The 22299-nt window shown below is 43.2% G+C and overlaps 1 protein-coding gene across 1 annotated transcript in view; it reads right to left on the bottom strand.

Moving 5' to 3' along the window:
• LOC124802533 (xanthine dehydrogenase) overlaps positions 1-13721 on the bottom strand; it is a 246306-nt gene extending 232585 nt beyond the window's left edge. Inside the window, exon 1 of the mRNA XM_047263388.1 lies at positions 13621-13721. Within this exon, the coding sequence (XP_047119344.1) occupies positions 13621-13668 (48 nt within the window). The 5' untranslated portion in view covers positions 13669-13721. The remainder of the gene's footprint in view (positions 1-13620) is intronic.
• Positions 13722-22299: the final 8578 nt, after the last annotated feature.

Raw genomic sequence — 22299 nt, 5'->3', positions numbered from 1 at the left:
ACGCCAACATGGCGATGACGAATACACGCTTCCAAAGTGCGTTCACCGCGATGTCGCCAAACACGGATGAGACCATCATGATGCTGTAAACAGAACCTGGATTCATCTGAAAAAAATGATGTTTTCCCATTAGTGCACCCAGGTTCGTCGCTGAGTACACCATTGCAGGCGCTCCTGTCTGTGATACAGCGTCAAGGGTAACCGCAGCCTTGGTCTCCGAGCTGATAGTCCATGCTGCTGCAAACGTTCGTGCAGATGGTTGTTGTCTTGCAAACGTCCCCATCTGCTCACTCAGGGATCGAGACGTGGTGGCGCGATCCGTTGCAGCCATGCGGATAAGATGCTTGTCATCTCGACTGCTAGTGATACGAGGCCTTTGGGATCCAGCACGGCGTTTCGTATTACCCTCCTGAACCCACCGATTCCATATTCTGCTAACAGTCTTTGGATCTCGGCCAACGCGAGCAGCAATGACGCGATACGATAAACCGCAATCGCGATAGGCTACAATCCGACCTTTATCAAAGTCGGAAACGTGATGGTACGCGTTTCTCCTCCTTACACGAGGCATCACAACGTTTCACCTGGCACCGCCGGTCAACTGCTGTTTGTGTATGAGAAATCGGTTGGAAACTTTCCTCATGTCAGCACGTTGTAGGTGTCGCCACCGGCGCCGACCTTGTATGAATGCTCTGAAAAGCTAATCATTTGCATATCAGAGCATCTTCTTCCTGTCGATTAAATTTCGCGTCTGTGGCACGTCATCTTCGTGGTGTAGCAAATTTAATAGCCAGTAGTGTATATGTGCGACAAAATATCGTATGCTCGAAAGACTGTGATTTCCACAAGCAGCGTAGGTTTTTGTATATGCCATTCAGTCACTATGTTAAAGGCCATGCCATGACATGTATTTTTTCAGTATTAAAGCATCTACAGACAAGGATGGCGCTAGCAAAATTTGCACCAGTTACCCTAAAAGAATTACTTTAACAGTAGTCGTATCGCATCTGACATTCATACTCAAAGCAGACTCGCATAGGTAAACAGGTATTAAAACGACAGTATTTGTCAGTATAAATGGAAAAGTTTTGTTTCTGTGTAAGCTATAGTTCTTTAGTAATAGTCATCGAGCAATACTTGTCCACAATCACTAATACCTTTCTCCTTATTCATAGTTAAGCACACGGTCACAACACTACAGCAGCTCGTAAGCTATAAAGTGTTACAAAAGTCGATCGAAGTTGCATCGTTTGCAAAACAGAATGTATTGCTAGTACATACGAGGATGGCTTGACAGGTCTAGTAAAAAAGCGAGAAAATGTTTGTTTTGTAAACAATTCACCTTATTTCTCGACAGTCTCCTTTCAGCGATGTACACTTGCCCCAAGGATCCTCCTGGTTTTTCATCCCATCGGAAAAAACTGATTCTGTCAAACTCTACGGAACACTCGTTGACTGCCACTATCACTTCCTCACTTGATCAACATTTCTTCCCAGAAAGCCAAAGTTTCAAGCCAGGGAACAGGTAGAAGCTTGGGCCTAAGTCTGGTGAACAATTGAAAGTCCAATTCATGCACTTTCGCCATAGTTATCGCCGATGTGTGAGATGATGCATTATCCTGGTGAAAGAGCACTTTTTTGCGTGCCAACCTTGGTCTTTTTCCAGCCAACGCAGGTTCCAGACGATCCAACAACGAAGCATAATAGGGTCCATATATGGTTCTGCCTTTTTCCAAGTAATCTATGACGATTATTCCTTAGGAATCTCAAAAATCAGTGGCCATCACCCTACCAGCTGAAAAAATTATCTTTGCCTTCTTCGGTGCACTTTCAACAGCCTTTGCCCATTGTTTTGACTCTGTTGTGTAATGATGGATCATGGATCATCAACAGTCACAAATCGGCGTAAAAAATTTTGCGGTTTGCGATTTAACTTAGACATTGTCTGAAGTGTTATGCTGGATGCGCTTTTGGTCGACTGTGAGCAATCGCGGCACCCACTTCGCATACGACTTCTTCACAGCCAATTCCCCGTGCACTCGCTCAGCTGAGAGGCCTACAATCTCAGCAATTTTTATTCGGCAGTCTGTTATTATCATATCATGAACTTTGTCAGTGGTTTTGTTCATGGGGACCTTCACTACACGACCGGAGAGCGCTTCGTTTTCGGTGCTTCTCCCACCACGTTTAAATTCATTAATCCAAAAGTGAACGGTCTTCAATGATGGTGCGGAGCAGGCGTTAACTTCGTCCAATTCTGTTTTGATTTGCTCAGCAGTCCAACACTTCAAATGAAAATGTTTAAAAACAGCACTGCACACGGTTTTCTCCATTTTAAATAGCAATCGACACTATGACCAATTAAGACGGTTGTCAACAATGAACTGTGCGCTGTACATTTTGGAATTCTTTCCACGATCATTGGAATAACGAAGCTTACCAACCATGAAGGCGCAACATAAAAGTTCCATTCTTTCCTGGAAATTTATCAGACTTATTAGACCACCCTCGTAAACAGCAGGCTGTCAGCTTGAGCAATAGTTTCACCCACATTGCAGGAATCGAATTAATAACAACTTGGCTGCTTTATCTGTTAACGCTGTGGAGTAAATGAACTCAGCCAGATAAGGAGGCACCTGAAAAATGCAGTGTAATGTTGTTTGTGAGTTGCGGCAGGAAGAAAAAGTATTTTTACGAAGGCAGCAATCAAGATCGATATCTTCTTCAGTTATCTGTGTCTTTCTCCGTCAACGCAGAAATCAAATGCACCAAACTGGTCGAACTCGGATAAGCAGTCGTGTACCAGGAGAATTGGGGCTGTGGCTACCACTTTAGGAAGGAGCAGGGTTCATACCTCATTCCGACAACATAGACTTAGATTTCCCATGGTATCCCAAAACCGGTTACGGTGAACACGGACTCGGGCGAATTTCTTTCCCATCATCCCGGTAATCGAGCTTGTGCTTCTTCTTAGAATACTTAGTCGTCGATGGGACTTCATACCCTAAAGTTACTAGTTTTGTGAAATGATTGGTTACAATTAAAACGTACCTCATTTGCAGTACTCGACTTCGAGCATCATTCAAAGGCGGGTCAAATGTTTCTCTAATCTGTTTTATTTCTTACTTTCAGATACATCATTTTACAAAATACTCCACCGTCAATTTTTAATTTATTTTCATGTTTTGTTCAGAAAACATGATCTTACTGTCACCTCATTTGCTTTCCTAGCGTCCTCTGTTCTCGAAATATCCTGAATTTCGTTTTTGATTAGAAGGAAACCATTTTGACGTTTATGTATCACATGAATACAAATTTTTATCTCAGTATGACTAGGCCTTGAAGTGATGAACTTTTGACACTTTATTTACATTTTCAATTTTACCTCAAATCACTAATTAAGTTTCTATTGCCTACCCGGATTACTTTCAAGGAATAAAAAATTAGATCTCTCGCTGGTCCAATTTGACACACCTTTCGGACACTTCCCATTCTTCGTCTTGCAATGAAAATTCGTACAAAGACGCGTTCTGTAATTTATAGGAAGCCTTGTTTTCGCTCCGCTCAAACATTTGACTAATAACTGTTGTGACATTCGAACCAGGTACCCCAGATAATGTGTCCGGTAAAGTCGGTAGTTCTGGATCTCGATGCTCTACAAGCAGAGGTGTTTGCAGAACAAGTGATAGGATTCGGTTCTGCCGGACGTTTGCTAGAACACTAACGATAAGAATTCGCTGAAATACAATTCCACTCTCCATCTTGGCACTATTACGGCCACAGACATTTATTTCACACGACCATCTCACTACGGCAATGAACCATTTCCAAGTGCTTCCTCACATGCTTGCAGTTTCACACAGTCACCCTGTATGAGTAGTATACAGTATATGATTGTTATTTAAATACTCGTAAACACACCCGGAGGTGACCAATTTTCCATACGCGTCAACGTTATGTTCAATGTGAGTTTTTTGTGCATTAAACCCTCGCTAACACGGCCGTGAGTAGCCTGTCCTCTCAGTAATCTGGCCCACATCCAGCCTCTTGTCGTTCAAGCAGAAATGACTCGCACGACAATGAATTATGTTCCGCAGCCATGTTATTAATTAATTACAATGTTAAACCATGCTACACACGCAGGGTGGGGCAAATAAAAGTGGTCCGGAAAACAGAGATTTTTGGCCCTGGTCAGCAAACTTGTGAAGGGGGTCGAATCTGGACCGCTGGAACTGTTGCAGTCTCATCCGAAATATTCTGCTGGAGTTCTTGAAGACTATGAGGGCTGTAGCTACGCACCTTAGACTTGAGGGCTCCCCACACAAAGTACTCACACTCTGTCAGATCAGGTGACCTGGGTGGCCAGTTACGTCCGCGACCAGACTGACCTCTGCTAGCGCTTAGGCAGGCGCGACGATTGTGTAAATGCGCTCCAAGGTTCGGCTGTCTGTTTGGGCAATTGCTCCATCCTATTGGAAGTCACTGTAGGTCTTTTCGTCCTCCGTTAATGCTGCCACAAACGGTTTCAATATGTTGGCAATGTGACGAGCCGAAGTCAGCATATAATGAAAGAACGCGGTGTGAAGGCACTGCACACCAAAGTCCAACCTCCTGATCATGCAATGGTGTTTCGTGGAAGTTATGTGGATTCTTCGCTGCAAAGAACCTGTGATTCTGTGAGTTGACATAACCACCGAGGTAAAACTAGGCTTCATCGGACATAAAGAACAGATCTACGTCCACACCATTCATTATTATCTCAGTGAATAGCCAGTCACAAAACTGGAGGCCCTGGGGAGCATTTGCTGGCTTTAGTGCATGAACAACAGACACTTGGTAGTGATGCATATGCAGGCTCAGGTGGAGTATTCGTCAGCATGATCGACCTGATTTGCCGGTCTCTTGCGACAGGCGTCAGATTGATTTGGTAGGACTCTGAAGCATTTTCTGGTAAACTGCAGCCACATTTTCTGGTGTGCAGGTGCGTTTCGGAATGCCTTTTTCTTTTTTTTTTCTTGTCTGGCTCACACTATTAAACTTCTTAGGAAACAACTGACCACACCGTTTCATGACTTTGTTGTCACGTTACTTTCCACAACTAACACCTGTGAGTACCATCATCCCCTTGCACTGCTCCACTCACACTGACACAGCCCGCACTGCGCTCTGAACTGGTGTGAATCACGTGGTGGGCGTATACGTGGTGTTCGCGTCGTGGGGTGAGCTTATCCATACATTCACGTCCAACTGTATCCACTCGCGTCCAGGGCGCTTTTATTTGCCCCCACCCTGTATTTGAAATTGTGGCTTGCTTTACAGTTCAGTATCATAGCTTCTAAAAGGAAACACATTATGGTAGAGCTCAAGCAGAAACTCAAAAGTTCAGATAAGTTGAACCGAGGGTTTTCGCAGAAATCCATTACTATTGAGTACAACAAATGTTCGTCCAGCATCTGTTTATAACATCAAAAAGAAAGACGTTATTCGACAGTATACGATCCAAATGAAGAGTCAGTCAGGAAAATGGGAGGTTATGCGAAAGAGTGAGAATGAAGAACTAGACTTAGATGTTTATATTAGGTTCATACAATAACGCAGTAAAGGAATTCTATAGTCAGTGGCTCTATAATATCGGAAAAACTAGTTGCCTTCAACAAACAGCTTGGCGGCAATGACCTGTTTACAGCAAGTGAGGGTTTGATATAATCTGAAAAAGAAAAACGAAATGGTATGCAGCAGCTGACAGTAACAGGGGATAATCGCTCAGCTATAGAAAAAGACGCAGAAGAGTTTGTAAATATGATACAGAAGATAAATGAGGAACAAGATTTAACCGCTGATGCATTGAACAATGCTGAAAAAGCTGGCCTCTCTTACGAGATGCTTCCTGCAAAAACATTAGCTGCGAAGAACGAGAAGGGAGCTCGAGGATACAAACAACAAAAGAAGCGCGTAACGTTAATGGTGTGTTATAAGTAGGAGTCATAAACTACCGCTTGTGGTGATTTGGAAATCCCTACAGCATCCACATTTCTTTCAACACAGCGGCAGAAATACACTGTCAGTGGAATATTGTGCTCAGAAGAAACCATGAAATGACAGAGACGTTTTCTTTCGGTGGTTCCACACAGCATTTGTACAAAGTGTGAGAGAAGAGATGAAGAAGAAAAAGCCGTTGAAAGCTATCCTTGTAACCGAGAACGCTCCTAGTCATCCTTCAGAAGTTTCTCTAAAGTCCGATGGTATACGAGTACTCTTTCTGTTTCCAGTGTGACAGTCAAGATCCAGCTCATGGACCAAGGAATTTTGAAATCGATTAAACGTCATTAGCGACATGCAATTCTTGTCTCCTTGCTGAAGGAATGTGAAAACTAGTCTACCAAGCCTGTATTGGGGTGTGGAGGGCAATTAACTTACATGATGTTGTTTTTCAAACATCAGAAGCAAGGGATAAGCTACAGAATGCTACCATAACGAACAACTGGAGAAAGTGAACCACCTGTGGATGCAAAGTTTGAGGCAGCACTGAGAGACAGCGATAAGCCAGTGAATTCGGACTCATCAGTAGCTGACACTCTGAACATTGACATGTTCCACAAGCTTCCGGGGGGAGGAGAAATTGATGAAGAAGATGTTGCTAAGTGGCTGAATGAGGAAGACGGTGAGATAAATGAAACTGTTTTAGATAAAGAAATAGCCAAAAGCGTGAAGGAAATTAATGATGGAAGCGATGAACAAGAGGACATAGGAGGAGAAATGCTGTGTACAGTGACAGACAAAGCCTGGACCAAGTTACACAACTAGAAACTACTGTTATATTACTTCATTGACTTAATAATGTTCATTGTTCTGGCTACCAAAGTTCATTTATAGTAGCTCGTCATACCCATTGCTGGTGCTGAAACTGCGGAATTCTTCCTGGGGTACATTATGCAACAACCACGCACATGCAGTACCAACGCTATACTTTTACATGATAAAGCATGCCGCTGTCACGTATATCATTGCAACAGCTAAAAATCTGGGACATATTTCAAGTGAATGATGCTGCTGTATACGAACCCACTCAAGGACTAACTTTTGTATGAAGGAGAATGTAGCTTTGAATTTAATAAAGTATAGTTTCTACGAGTTTAAATTTTAGGCACTCTCAATAATACGGCACTTCCGCTAATCTGGCACCCATCTGTTCAAGAAAGCCGAATTAGCGAGAGTCTAGAGCATATGCATACTTTTCATATCGTTGGCGGGTATGGAACGTTGTTCTAGTTCGAGCCTGTTACACAAGCACTTACATATTTGAGTGACAGACGTCCATACTGTACACACACGCTGGAGGAGTGAGCTCATCACATATCGCCGAAATCAACCGATCGTGTGAAATAAATTATTATGACCGTAATACAGCCCAGGTGGAAAATGTAATTGTCTTCTAATAGCTTTGTGACTGTGTGCATCCGATAAGAAAAAATTTAAGAATTTGTCTTTTGCCAAAAAAAAGAAAGAAAAGGAAGAAGAAAAGAAAACAGAATGAACCTATTTCCAATAAGTAATACAACACATTTTTTATGAAAGTAGATTGGTTTTATTCAGGATTCTACCATATTATTGGCTACAAAACCCTATTTTTCAGCATAATCTCCTATTTACTATCAAAAACAGTCTTGATGTCAATTTATTTATTCCAGTGACCGGTTTCGACCACTACTGTGGTCATCTTCAGACCTACAAGTCATATACAAGCTTTAATTAGAGGGCTACATACATTAAAGGAAATACATACGGCTACAAAGCTATAGAACGATGCATTACCAATGAGTAAGAACCTTCTACTGGTGGTAAATCAATACTCGAGAAACAAGTGCACATCTTACTATACATACTGGAGGCTCCGCCCACTTCTGACAGAATGGTGTCATTGCTAATCAATGGATTATAAATCGAATAACAACGTAAAATTTCTTAGTTAAAAGAACATTGACAAGAAAGGAAATAAACACACATAAAACTTAGCTTGTTCAACAGGTATTGTCAATTAAGAAGCGTTAAAAATATTGAAACATGTAGGATAAATGAACTTCGTTTTAACAGTACATGGGTTGCCCTCTCAAGGCCTGTTAGTGAACCATTTGGAACCACTGGTTCCCATGGTGAAGTTGGACGACGTTCCAAAGATGTGGCAGCAGGCTTCTTTCTACTGAAGTTGTAAAGTCGATAGGGAAACTAGTGGTTGCCATGGTGAGGATGAACGCCATTCCAAAGATCTGGCACCAGGCTTCTTTCTAACGAAGTTTTTGCGGAAGTGGAATAGCAAAGACTGCCACGTCAGACGATGTACTATTGAGCAGCAACATGTCTTTATTGAAACGATAGACGCTCTATCAGGGCGCTTTTCAATGAGAAGGCTGCAATAATCGTCAACTGACATGTGTAGTACATGCTGTACAGATACGATTTACTGGTGTAATAAGAGACTTCCATTTACATAGATTACTCGATACATAATAATTGTTACAGATCAATACTAAGAAGAAAAAAAAGACTGTTTTTGATAGTAAATATTTGTAACAACATTGGTCATTGTTCATTCACACAATGTATTCAAAAGTATAATCTCCGTTCAATGTGACGGCCATACGCCACCTTACTGGGCGAGCCTACATGATCGCATGGTACCACTATACTGCTCGACGTCGGGGCCAATGTCTTGATGCATCAATAACCTCTCCGTCATCCACGTACTGCTTCCCGCAGAGTACATCCTTCATTGCGCCAAACACAGAAATCGGAAGGTGCGAGATCTGGGCTGTAGGATGGATGAGGAGTAACACAGTCCAATGAAGTTTCGTGAGCTCGTCTCAGGTGCGCAGACTTGGGTGACACTTTGCATTGTCACGGAGAAAGAGAAGTTCGTTTGCATTTTTGTGGCGACGAACACTCTGAAGTCGTTTCTTCAATTTGCTGAGAGCACACTTAACAGTTGATGATCGTCGCACCATGAGGAAGGACATCAAATGGAACAACCCCTTCAGAGTACCACAAGAAAGTCGCCATGACATTATCGGCTGAGGGTGCAGCTTTGAACCTTTTCGGTGGAAGGGAGGTGGAATGGCGCCACTCCATGGATTGACGTTTTGTTTCCCTTTCGAAGTGATGAACCCATGTATCATCCCCTGTGACGATGTTCGACAAAAAATTGTCAAGATCAGCCTCGTCACTCTTAGGCAATTCGCACAGACGGCCCTTCGTTGCTCTTACGGTTTTCTGTTGGTCTGCGAGAAACCCAACTGGAGGACAAGTGTGTCAGCACAACCAATAGAGGTGTCCATGTGAGCAGCGAGGTATTCGATTGTGATCCGTGCCACGTTCCTACACTGCAGTGGTCACAGCTCCGGCACGCAGGAGATAGAACCGATTTGCGGGACCTTGTTGCGATGATGACAGAAGCCAGAAGCCTTACCCAACGACACACTGTGCTTTTGTTAACAGTCAGGTCTCCGTATGCATACTGCAAGCGACTATGTATATCTGCAATGCTCTTGTTTTTCACCAAAAGAAATTCAGTGACAGGTCCTCCGTTGCAGACGCCATTTTGGAGGCTACGTATAATGCCACAACCTGAAGGAGGAGTGTTCACTATGTTCCACAACAAACTCCGCAGTTTTTCAGCTGAAACTGGCCGAGAATAATCAGAGTTGCATCATATGGTGAAGAAAAGGTCGCGCACTCGGACTTTGCAGCGCGATTCCTCACATACTAGCAATAAAAAAATGTCTGACACAAACTTTCGTCCTGCGCGTATTTCGGGCAGTAAATAAACGGTAAGGATTAGCAATCTGGTAACACTGTAATCACGTGTAAAGTAACTACCTATCTCAAGATACATCAATAGTGTAGTGTAGCTGGTGCAAGGGATAGCTTTTTGGATCAGCATGCAGGAGGTCGAGTGTTCGATTGTGGGTTGCGGCTTATTTGTTTTTATTTGCTGAAAGTCATCTGCGTGGTATGGTATCAGGCATCTTAATCGCCATACAGTGATCACAGTGGCTCTTCTACAAAACATTTTCAGTCACATAGTACGAACACAGAAATGGAAATACTATCGTTTTCATTGATCAGCTTTTAAAGAAACCGTTTGCACGTCGTAGACGCGAATTGTTTCGCACCACTGCATCTACTGGATTCCGAACTTGTTTTGTGTGTACCCTTCCCCAATGGTCCCATCGATTATTCTTGCCACGTTCTTGCCATTACGTTTCGCTAGGGCCTTACGTCACAAGTAGGGTTAACAATGCGCTCTGTAAATAATTTCGATGGGACCGTTGGGAGAGGGCACACAGAAAACAGTTTTGGAACCTAGTAGATGCAGTGGTGCGAAACAATTTGCGTCCACGACGTGCAAAAGGCTTCTTTAAAAGCTAATCAATAAAACGATTGTGCTAATGTGTTAGTAGCACGTAACTGCAAACGTTTTGTAGAAGAGCCACTCTATTCTCTCTATGACGATTAAGTCGCCTGATACGGTACCATGCAGTCTACGTTTAGCAAATAAAAACAAATAGGCCTTCGCCCCGTATCGAACCCTCCATCTTCTGCTTGCAAACCCAAACCGCTATACATTGGACCAACTGCACGACACTACTTGATGTGCTATCAGAGGTAGTTATCGTACATGTGATTACAGTTTTCCAGATAGCCAGTCTTTAACGTTCATTTACCCTCGAAAAATGCCCAGGAAGAAATTTTGTGAGAGACAGTTTGCCAGTTTGCGAGGAATAGCGCTGCGAAGTCCGAGATCGCGAATTTTTCTTCAGCCCGTATTATAATAAGTATCCCAGATCACGTAATCTGGGTAAGTATATTAGGTCTTCTCATCTTGCTTCGTAAGAACACACGGCATCTGCACGATTAGCAGGCTGTATGAACCACACCCCACCCCCAGACAAGAAAAAAAAGTTATAAAAGCGTTCAGGTAATTCCTTGGTTGTCAGTAGCAGCTGTAGAGCAAATAACTGGTGCCCATTGCATGTCTGACATTTGCCAAGCATGTGCAAAATATGAGACTGTGTAACCACCACACTGACGGCATCAACGAAACAAACATACACTCCTTTCTTTCAAAGTCAAATAAAATCTCGCAAATACATACGAAAGAAAAACATCAACTTAATCGCATGATATATTAATCGCTAAAATTTCTGAATTCTTTCAAAGTGTTACTTCTACGTCATTCTTGGAAAATTCTCTTTAAATGAAAATTTCCGACAGCTTGGAAACTGTTACCGTTTCTGGCGAACCAAAATGCGTCATCTATCTTTGGTTAAATGCCATTGGTCGTAACGAGTCTGACTGCCAGATACTGCAGATAATAAAGGTATTATGTAGCCGGCAAGGAATATCAAAAATGAAAGGTGGAATCGCACAGTGAGATATCAATACAGTAAAAGATATAGTTCCATTTGCCCAACAAAGGTGGCAGTAATATTTTTTTCACAGTATTTTGATGGGAGTGGATACCGCATCGAAATGTTGCGCTTAAAAGTGGAACTACAGAAGTGATGCTACAGAAGAATGCTGAAGATTAGATGGGTTGATCACAAAACTAATAAGGAGGTATTGAATAGAATTAAGGAGAAGAGAAATTTGTGGCACGACTAGAAGAAGGGATCGGTTGGTAGGACATGTTCTGAGGCATCAAGGGATCACCATTTTAGTGGAGGGTAAAAATCGTAGAGGGAGACCAAGAGATGAGTACACTAAGCAGATTCAGAAGGATGTAGGTTGCAGTGGGTACTGGGAGATGAAGAAGCTTGCACAGGATTGAATAGCATGGAAAGCTGCATCAAACCAGTCTCTGGACGAAGACCACCACCACAACAACAACAACAACAAAAACAAAAGTGGAACCATCAACTTAGGTGGACACTCGGAAATAAATTACCATCATAGACAGCTAGTAACACTCAGAAATTACATCAATAAATTAGCTATCCATTATTAGATTATTCTCACAAATCAAAGTGAGGAATTGTTGTCCCGATAGAACGAGTACGTTTAGGAACCATTCGGAAGTAACAGAATATTCCCGACAATGTCACTTTGATTATGTGACGAGATATGTGGAAGTACTGGAGCAATTACTGGAACATACCGGATGTTTCTCGCAATTTCTTCTGGATAAACTACAGAAGTAATAATTTAGTCGTTTTCAATGCAAATGGAAATCAGACATCTGGGTTTGATTCAAACAGAAGCTGCTCGCAGAAAATACTGATTCTTATTATTTGGATGCGCGTAGTTCAACGAATGCCGAGTTCCACTTCTGCAGTAAATCAACGGGTCCCTGCATGAACCAAGGAATCATTTATTTTGTACGTGAGTTTTATTACAGAGTTTCTAAGAGACTGCTGTTCAAGGTACATATATTTATTTCAAGCAACACAACAAGTATTTTTCGCACGTTGGTGTATTTAATTGTGCGAAAAGAAGCAGGTATTTTGACGCAGCCTGGTACCTGAAAGAAAAGGAAGTATGCCATATACTACCAGCTTGCATCGTGTTGTACCGACAGAGGCACTCGATACATTCTGCAGCATTCTGTTATCGAGATACGAAAGGAGAACCTACAATCCACAGGTGGTCTTGCGCTGTATTTGGGGCTCTCTTATAATTAGAGAAGTTGTCCACACTTGGGTAGAGAGAATCCACATCTTTTTTAATTCCACCGAACATGATTACAAGGCCGGCCGAAGTGGCCGTGCGGTTAAAGGCGCTGCAGTCTGGAGCCGCAAGACCGCTACGGTCGCAGGTTCGAATCCTGTCTCGGGCATGGATGTTTGTGATGTCCTTAGGTTAGTTAGGTTCAACTAGTTCTAAGTTCTAGGGGACTAATGACCTTAGCAGTTGAGTCCCATAGTGCTCAGAGCCATGAGTACAAGTTTGCTTCCTTTCACTTCATGACGCCATATAACATAAAGAACGCGGTACTATTCTTTACGCTTTTATTTCTCGTTTATTCCCATGTAGTTTCGAGGCTTACTATCAAGCAAACTACTACAAATTACGGGAAATATACGCATAATATGACTGTATGAAGCAATCTTTCAGGTTTCCTTATTACTCCAAACTTAGTAGTAATCACACACTACGTAAGGTATGAGAAAACCTGAACTGTATACTCCACTTAATTTCAAATTCGACAAAACCGTCAACATGTATAGCTAAACGTGCGTCGCGCTTATATGTTCAGTTATTTTCGATAGTGTCATGCTGTCGTAGATCTACGATTGTCACGAAATAATAATAATAATAACAATAAAAAAACACCGCAAGCGCTAACGCAGCTATAGACGACAGTGTAGATGTATCACAGCAGTGTCGTTAACATTAGATCGCTCTTCTGCTGTTACGTAATTACCGAGCGAAATTCAGATTCTGCAAGAATAAAACTCTTGTCTGTTGTAGGCGAACGCAGAACACAGTGGAGCAGCGCACATCTGAATCTGGCACAGACAGTTCAGAAGAATCTGTACTAATATTTTTTGACCTTGGTATCACTTCTTTGTGTATATAGTGTTAGAACGACACACACGTTGTGATGACAACAATAGAGCTGCCTACCTTTCTGCCGTTCACGAAGAACACAAGCGTTGACGTCTCGTTATCCATCTTCTCTGCAACACGCCAGGGGCGTAAGTGTCGGTAGAATGTAATGCCTTCCGTGCTTTAGTTGCCGCTACTGAACCATAGTTACGCAGAGTGTCGACAGAGCGCGCCACGTACTGTCAGTGTCAGTTGCGATTGGTCTACGCCAGGACAAACCGAACGCCATCTGCTGGTGGCTGCAACTAACCATTTATCGGAAGCGAGCTTTACGAGATGTAGGAACATGCGTAGTTTAAGCAGTTCAGCTGAGGCGGACGAAAGAAAATTTGCGCTCACGCTCTCGTTATCCGACGATTTTGCAAGGACAGAAGTGTCGAAGTCCAGGTGCTTCAATAAGGCAAAGATACGTAAATGCTCTCCTTTAGCGATAAAGTTAACTGACACATAAAACGACAACTTATATCTTCGTAGCAGCTGGAGAGCGTCAGCTATGCCAAATTTTGAACATCACATCATTCGTCACTCTTTCCCAAAGGACCAAAACGATGGCTATGAAACTGTGCCATTTGCGCCTAGAGCTTTTGCCTAAGAAAGGTCAACAAGCTATTTGTTCAGGACAGTTCGTTTATTCACGAAGGGCCAATGTTTTCTTGTGGTCCCATCTGATGTGGATCCCATATAAATATGGAATGTTAGGCAAGGGCCGCAAAACCGTGTTATGACACACTCTCTTCCATAGACAGAACCTACTTTCTCATTATCTTAACATGAGCCTGTGCCTGTCATTTGCTGAATTACACGTAGTGAAAGCGATGATTCTACTTCATATTCCCACATATTGTTGCTCCCGATTATTTGTCGACACTACCGACTCCAATTATAACTTTCATTCTTTAGTCAAGGGCTTCTACATCTTTATGTTTCGTGAAGTGCTCAATCTCACATTTCTCCCCGTTAATTCGTTTATTAACCAATTTAGTACCAGCTGTATATCGTTCGCCAATAGTGGCTGGCAGAAGGCGTCAAGTTTACTCATTACATATTAAGGTTGAGAACTAGATTACAATACTTCACAATGGTAATCTAACTATAAAATCAATACTAGAACATAGAGTAATAAAGCAGCAGAGTCGATGCTGTTATAGCACTGACTTGCAGTTCAGGTAGACACTGTTCAATCAACAGAGAAGTATTCTTGAGTACTATACAAAGGCTACTCTCTTAATTTACACAAAATTTAAGTTTTAAATTGCTCCACTGCCAATGATTGATATCCTTAGGTGAATCATTAAATTAAAAAAAAATGGTTCAAATGGCTCTGAGCACTATGGGACTTATCAGGTCATCAGTCCCCTAGAACTTAGAACTACTTAAACCTAACTAACCTAAGGACATCACACACATCCATGCCCGAGGCAGGATTCGAACTTGCGACCGTAGCAGCAGCGCGGTTCCGGACTGAAGCGCCTAGAACCGCTCGGCCACATCGGCCGGCGCAGTTTCACAGATTATAGTTTTTAACATAGTATAGGACTTGTCATAAATATCGGGGCTCCCTGAGTGTCTGTAGTTTTTTCCTTACTATTTTTATTATGTCTTTTGGCTACACTCTCTTTCACATTACTATGCTGCATTTATTTTCCAAATTTCACTTCAACTGCAGAATCTGTTCCAAAGTCACAAAGTTCACCGACTGTTCTTTCTACTACCCAGATAAAATATTCATTAATTTCATCTGGGCTGCAGTAATTAGAGCAAGAGGTGGGCTTCTGCGGTATTCACTAGCCTGATCTCATGGTGTCGTGCAAAGATTGCGAGCTTCTTCTGTAAATCTGGCATTGCTTTCCTTATTTGCTTTTTCTCCTTCTTTTCTGTACATCTTTTTGCTCTGCAAAAATTTATACGACAATTTATTAATAACGTCAATATCTTGTATTGTTTTAACTTGATTATTTAGTGGTGCAGGGTCTCTACATGGGCCTCTTCATGATTTTGCCATACCACACAGCTTCATGTGTTTGTCTCTGGCACCTCTACTGTTGGTGCAAATGGTCTGTTACCCTAGATGTAAAGAAGAAAAGGGAAAAGACTGAGTAGCTGAGTGTGTTTGTGGTGGCCACAGTATCCTATCCATATTCCGTTTTAACATTTCATTAGGTTATTGGCACTTGTCGGAGCCTCACACGCATGTACATTTAAGTGCCATATTTCAATGCATCTTGTTTTTCCTCTTCTTGTCCGATAAGTTTAATGTATGAATGAGTGTGTGCAAGGATTTCAGTGTGTAGATCCGTAGGAGTGTAGTAGTCTGCCACTGTGTCAGAACAGCCGTCTGTAGGAAACACGTACCAGTTAGCAAAGATGTTTCTGTTTGCCTTGGATGAACCTTTCGTATCGGTTGTCACCACAACAGGGGTTCCTCTGGCCACTTCCGTAGGTCGGGGGGTGTTCCGTGGGGCGTGAGACGGGTGAGACCTACTGGGGGTAAGTGTGCCTTTTCGATGAGAAGTTAATATTGTGCTTTATGTAAATTTTTCAAAGCTAGTCAAAGTAAATAATTCCTTTCATCGTTCATAGTTTATTATCGTGTGTGATAAATTTTACTTACTAATTCGCGAGTGTTATATGCGTTAAATTCCAGGGCCGCTGTAGGCTATTGTTCGGTTGAACTGTTGATCAAACACGTGAAGCCGTGTTGAGTTTATTGTGATTCAATTCATTTTGTTTAGTATCCCTTTCGCGAGAGCATGTATATTGCGTATGATTTACCTGATTTTATGACTGAATTTTGTACAATTCGTCTCACTTGATAACTTTGTTTGTATACACTTTTGTTTGTGAGGACCACGTGGTCGAGACCTAATGAGAAAGTTTATAGTGCCAAGGCCATAGTGATCTTCCGCTGTAGAATATCTGAATTAATTATGATTCTTAATTATGCCTCATTTTATGGCAATTCACTTCAAATAAAATTTCTTCATTTATCCCGCATTTTAGAAACAAGGGAACAACCCCTCTTGCTACCCACGTGCGCTGTGGTGAAGGTTTTCCTTTCTGTTAGTCTCTCAAGTTCGTGTGAATGTAAGTGTTCGTGATCAAACCATCACCGCGCGGAATTAGCGGAGCGGTCTAAGGCGCTGCATTCATGGACTGTGCAGCTGGTCCCGGCGGAGGTTCGAGTCCTCCCTCGGGCATGGGTGTGTGTGTGTTTGTCCTTAGGATACTTTAGGTTAAGTAGTGTGTAAGCTTAGGGATTGATGACCTTAGCAGTTAAGTCCCATAAGATTTAACACACATTTGAACATTTTTTTTTTTTTTTGATTAAACCATCCTTTGATCATTCCTGTTCCATAGATCATAAATCTTGCAGGGGACTCCGAAGTAAAGTTCTAGGGTTAATTAATATGTGACGTAATAGATTGCAGGCAAGAGCAACCATCATATCACTTACTATAAACGTTCATGCGTGCAATTAAATTTACCTATCCAATAAATGTTCTTTTGCCAGAATTTTTGTGTATGTTCTCACTGCTAAAATTCCACTCCTAGCCTCATCCAGCTCTGATGTACTACGCATCCTACGGCATTCCATTTGCGCGACAGTTGTATTGAGGCCACACTTTACCCCCGATATTCAGATTAATTGTAAAGGTACCCCTTAATTGTAAATATATCTTTCAGTAGTTGGACAATGCATTTTATTTTAGCTAGTCTAGGGGTATATCGTCTCCTTAATTTGATAGTTGTCTCTGTGTACTTTGATTTGGCAGTTGTGTAAGTAGGCTGTTTAGGTTTTTATATTGGTAACGCCACGTAGCTCTCTGTATGAAAATCATTAGCTGTGCTGTGTGCAGTCTGTGGCTGGATGGCATTGTTGTAATATTCGCTATTGTAGTGTTGGGCAGTTGGATGTGAACAGCGCGTAGCGTTGCGCAGTTGGAGGTGAGCCGCCAGCAGTGGGGAGAGAGATGGCGAAATTTTGAGAGCGGACGATCTGGACGTGTGTCCATCAGAAAGAGTATATATATATAATGACCTTAGAACACTATTAAGGTAAATACACTCCTGGAAATGGAAAAAAGAACACATTGACACCGGTGTGTCAGACCCACCATACTGGCTCCGGACACTGCGAGAGGGCTGTACAAGCAATGATCACACGCACGGCACAGCGGACACACCAGGAACCGCGGTGTTGGCCGTCGAATGGCGCTAGCTGCGCAGCATTTGTGCACCGCCGCCGTCAGTGTCAGCCAGTTTGCCGTGGCATACGGAGCTCCATCGCAGTCTTTAACACTGGTAGCATGCCGCGACAGCGTGGACGTGAACCGTATGTGCAGTTGACGGACTTTGAGCGAGCGTATAGTGGGCATGCGGGAGGCCGGGTGGACGTGAGGTCTCCACAGTACATCGATGTTGTCGCCAGTGGTCGGCGGAAGGTTCACGTGCCCGTCGACCTGGGACCGGACCGCAGCGACGCACGGATGCACGCCAAGACCGTAGGATCCTACGCAGTGCCGTAGGGGACCGCACCGCCACTTCCCAGCAAATTAGGGACACTGTTGCTCCTGGGGTATCGGCGAAGACCATTCGCAACCGTCTCCATGAAGCTGGGCTACGGTCCCGCACACCGTTAGGCCGTCTTCCGCTCACGCCCCAACATCGTGCAGCCCGCCTCCAGTGGTGTCGCGACAGGCGTGAATGGAGGGACGAATGGAGACGTGTCGTCTTCAGCGATGAGAGTCGCTTCTGCCTTGGTGCCAATGATGGTCGTATGCGTGTTTGGCGCCGTGCAGGTGAGCGCCACAATCAGGACTGCATACGACCGAGGCACACAGGGCCAACACCCGGCATCATGGTGTGGGGAGCGATCTCCTACGCTGGCCGTCCACCACTGGTGATCGTCGAGGGGACACTGAATAGTGCACGGTACATCCAAACCGTCATCGAACCCATCGTTCTACCATTCCTAGACCGGCAAGGGAACTTGCTGTTCCAACAGGACAATGCACGTCCGCATGTATCCCGTGCCACCCAACGTGCTCTAGAAGGTGTAAGTCGACTACCCTGGCCAGCAAGATCTCCGGATCTGTCCCCCATTGCGCATGTTTGGGACTGGATGAAGCGTCGTCTCACGCGGTCTGCACGTCCAGCACGAACGCTGGTCCAACTGAGGCGCCAGGTGGAAATGGCATGGCAAGCCGTTCCACAGGACTACATCCAGCATCTCTACGATCGTCTCCATGGGAGAATAGCATCCTGCATTGCTGCGAAAGGTGGATATACACTGTACTAGTGACGACAGTGTGCATGCTCTGTTGCCTGTGTCTATGTGCCTGTGGTTCTGTCAGTGTGATCATGTGATGTATCTGACCCCAGGAATGTGTCAATAAAGTTTCCCCTTCCTGGGACAATGAATTCACGGTGTTCTTATTTCAATTTCCAGGAGTGTACATTGCTTGGTCTCTATCAAAATCTTTCATTTGCTAACTATGCCTATCAGTAGTTAGTGCCTTTAGTAGAACAAGTACTGTTGCGTAGTACTTAACTTTTAACAGACCGGTAGTGTGTTGGATCTTCTGCTATGAGGACGGCCTTCGGTCAGTGAAGGAAGTGTCGGAGACGTGCGTTCTTACGAAGCCCTTCCAAATGCACTCGACGCACATCTCGTGAACCAGGGATTCCTATGACCAGAACTTGTCGAGCAGCTTTTGCGACTGAGATGTTGGCACGAATCGACACCAGCAACGATTGTCTCCAACGAATTTGTTTTCAGAGGAGAATGCTTTCTACACATTAGGTAAAGTTAACAAGCACAACATGGGATACAGGGTTCGGAAAGGCCATAAAAAATGGTTCAAATGGCTCTGAGCACTATGGGACTTAACATCTGAGGTCACCAGTCCCCTAGAACTTAGAACTACTTAAACCTAACTAACCTAAGGACATCACACACATCCATGCCCGAGGCAGGATTCGAACCTGCGACTGTAGCGGCATGCGGTTCCGGACTGAAGGGGGAAAAGCCATATTTTGCCTTTGGTCACGTTAGGGATTCCCCTAAAATAACTATAGGGTGCGGTTCTTTCTTCGTTGTCGAATCTAACATCTATCTGGATTAGCTAGAAAAGATTGCATGTTATAAACTTCCTTAATGAAGTATTTCCTGGCAGTTGGATTGGGGCTACGTAAAGGACAAGCTTTACCCTACGCAAGTGCCTGATCTGGATACCTTAAGAAGAAGGATAGCAGATGGCGTTGCTGGTGTTACATAAGGAATGTTGTCAAACGTATGGAGTGAAATCGAATATCGATTAAACATTCTTCGAGCAACAGATGGCGCACATGTTGAAGTTTACTGACTCCATAACAAAAACTTAGTGATTTAATCTTTCATTTGTCACAAAACACCAATTTGTAAGTTCTATATCTCTTGTAAAATAAACACTGATAATTTTACAAAGACTTTTGGCCCACCTCGTAATTTTATCATCTTTGTATGGTACATGATCTACAGACGAGACTTGTAATCTGCAGTCAAAACAAAACAGAAGATACAACTGCAACATAACTTGGTAAAATACAAGATTGCAGTGCCTTGGTTGTTAAGAAGAACTACAAAGACATATCTGAAAGTAAAGGTATAATGGTTCACAGTCCTTAAATAGAACATTTATTTAGAAAACGTCAGTTACATCTTATTAACTGGATTATTTGTTACTTTTCGACATAATCACCCCCGTTATCCAAACATTTGTTAAGTCGGTGCACAAGCTTTTGTATCCCACAGTCATAGAAGGTTGCCGCCTGTTGTCGGAACCACTTTTCAACTTCACCTTTGATCTCTTCATCGTCGTGATGTGACTTCAGGTAATGGAAGACATGGAAGTCGGTGGGCGCAAGGTCCGGGCTGTATGGCGGATGGTCCGATATGTCCCATTTGAATTGTTTGAGTAGTGCTTTGGTTACGAGGCCGAGCGTTGTCATGAAGCAAGTGTACTCCAGTTGTCAGCATTCCGCTGCATTCGTTTCGAATTGCCCTTCGAAGATGTTTCAAAGTCTGGCAATATGCAGCAGCATTAATTGTCGTTCCAAGAGGCATAAATTCTAACAGAAGAATGCCTTGTCTGTCCCAAAAAACAGAAGCCACGATTTTATTCGCTGAAATCGACGTTTTGCATTTCTTTGCTTTTGGTGAATTCGAATGGCACCATTGCATTGATTGTTGCTTGGATTCAGGTGTATGGTGATAAACCCACGTCTCGTCACCTGTCACAATGTGATCAAGGAACTCATCACCTGCTTCAGCATAGCGTGTGAGGAAGTCGAGTGCAAAGCCCATCCTTTTCTTTTTGTGTTCTTCCGTTAACAGTTTTGGAACCCAGTGCGCATACAATTTCCTGTACCCTAACTTGACAGTCACAATGCCATAAAGAGTTGTCATTGACATGCCCGGTATGATCTGATGCAATTCTGTCAATGTGAGACGTCTATTCGCACGAATTGCTTCCTCCGTTCTCCGAAGAAGGGCATCAGAGATCACAGATGGCCGACCTGTTCTTTGTTTGTCACACACATCAGTCCTACCTTCAGAGAAATGACGACACCATTTAGTTACATTTTGTCGATTCATAATGTTCCCATAAACAGAAATAATTTCTTTGTGAATATCCGCTGGTCGCTGACCTTTTGCATGAAGAAAACGTATGACGGAGCGCACTTCGCATTTGGAAGGATTCTGAATCGGCGCAGCCATTTTAAACGCGACCTACTCCAACCAGAAGCAACGTTCAACTGCCGAACGACCGCGAGGAGAAAGCTAACGGTTCAAGGTTAACACCATTGTTGCCAACTTGCTCGCGAAAACTCTTCTGTTCCTTTGGCGTACGGTGTATCTTTACTTTCCGAAATACCCTCGTATGTTGTTCCTCGAAAGAACAGGCGCTGCGGCGACTACAGTCATCATGAAAAACATGAAATGTATTCACAGTTGCTAATACGGGCAACCATCAGCTGTATAATGGAATGACGACAGTAAAAATTTGTGCCGGAGTGGGACCGAGATTGCCCGCTTTATGCAAGCGCTCGTCTTAACCACTTTTTTTTTTTTTCGGAAGGATCAGGTCACGGGCTGGCGGAGGCAGGGCGGGCAGGGGTAGCAACCCAAGGCCTGGCCACCATCTCTCCATTCTCCTTTCCTGGGAATGTGGACCAAGGTATGAAAGGGATTTATTTGAGGTATTTTTTGGTGTCTATTGACTTTTTATTGTCTTTCATAGGTGCTAAACACAATATACAGAAACTAAAGATGCCATTCAACGCATCCAAACGTAAAAAAACGGCCTAACGCCGTCTATATTTAACGAGTTTACCAGGAAAAGAAAGAAAAGGAAACAGGACCCTGCAATGGCCCTGTTGGCTTGTATCCAGGTCGGCTTCTCGTTAACTTAAAAACTATGTATAGTCCCCTGAATACATCAGGCTTGAAAGTTGAGCTATCTCCTCATTTCACTTCTCATACCCGGAACACCCCAACTAGCCGGAGCGTCCATGAATAATGAACCCAAGTAATTGGAAAAAACATTTTCTATATTTCATGTGTCGCCGCAAGATGTGATGTTGCTCTTGCAGTACCTATCAGAAGTCTACGACGTTCTTGTCATCGGTGCCATCCCCTTTATCAAGTTTACGGCC

Source organism: Schistocerca piceifrons, chromosome 6 (assembly GCF_021461385.2).
Source record: "Schistocerca piceifrons isolate TAMUIC-IGC-003096 chromosome 6, iqSchPice1.1, whole genome shotgun sequence".
In the NCBI taxonomy this organism is placed as follows: Eukaryota; Metazoa; Arthropoda; class Insecta; order Orthoptera; family Acrididae; genus Schistocerca; species Schistocerca piceifrons.
Note: the sequence above shows the minus strand (reverse complement) of the source record. Positions and strands in the feature narration are given on the sequence as shown.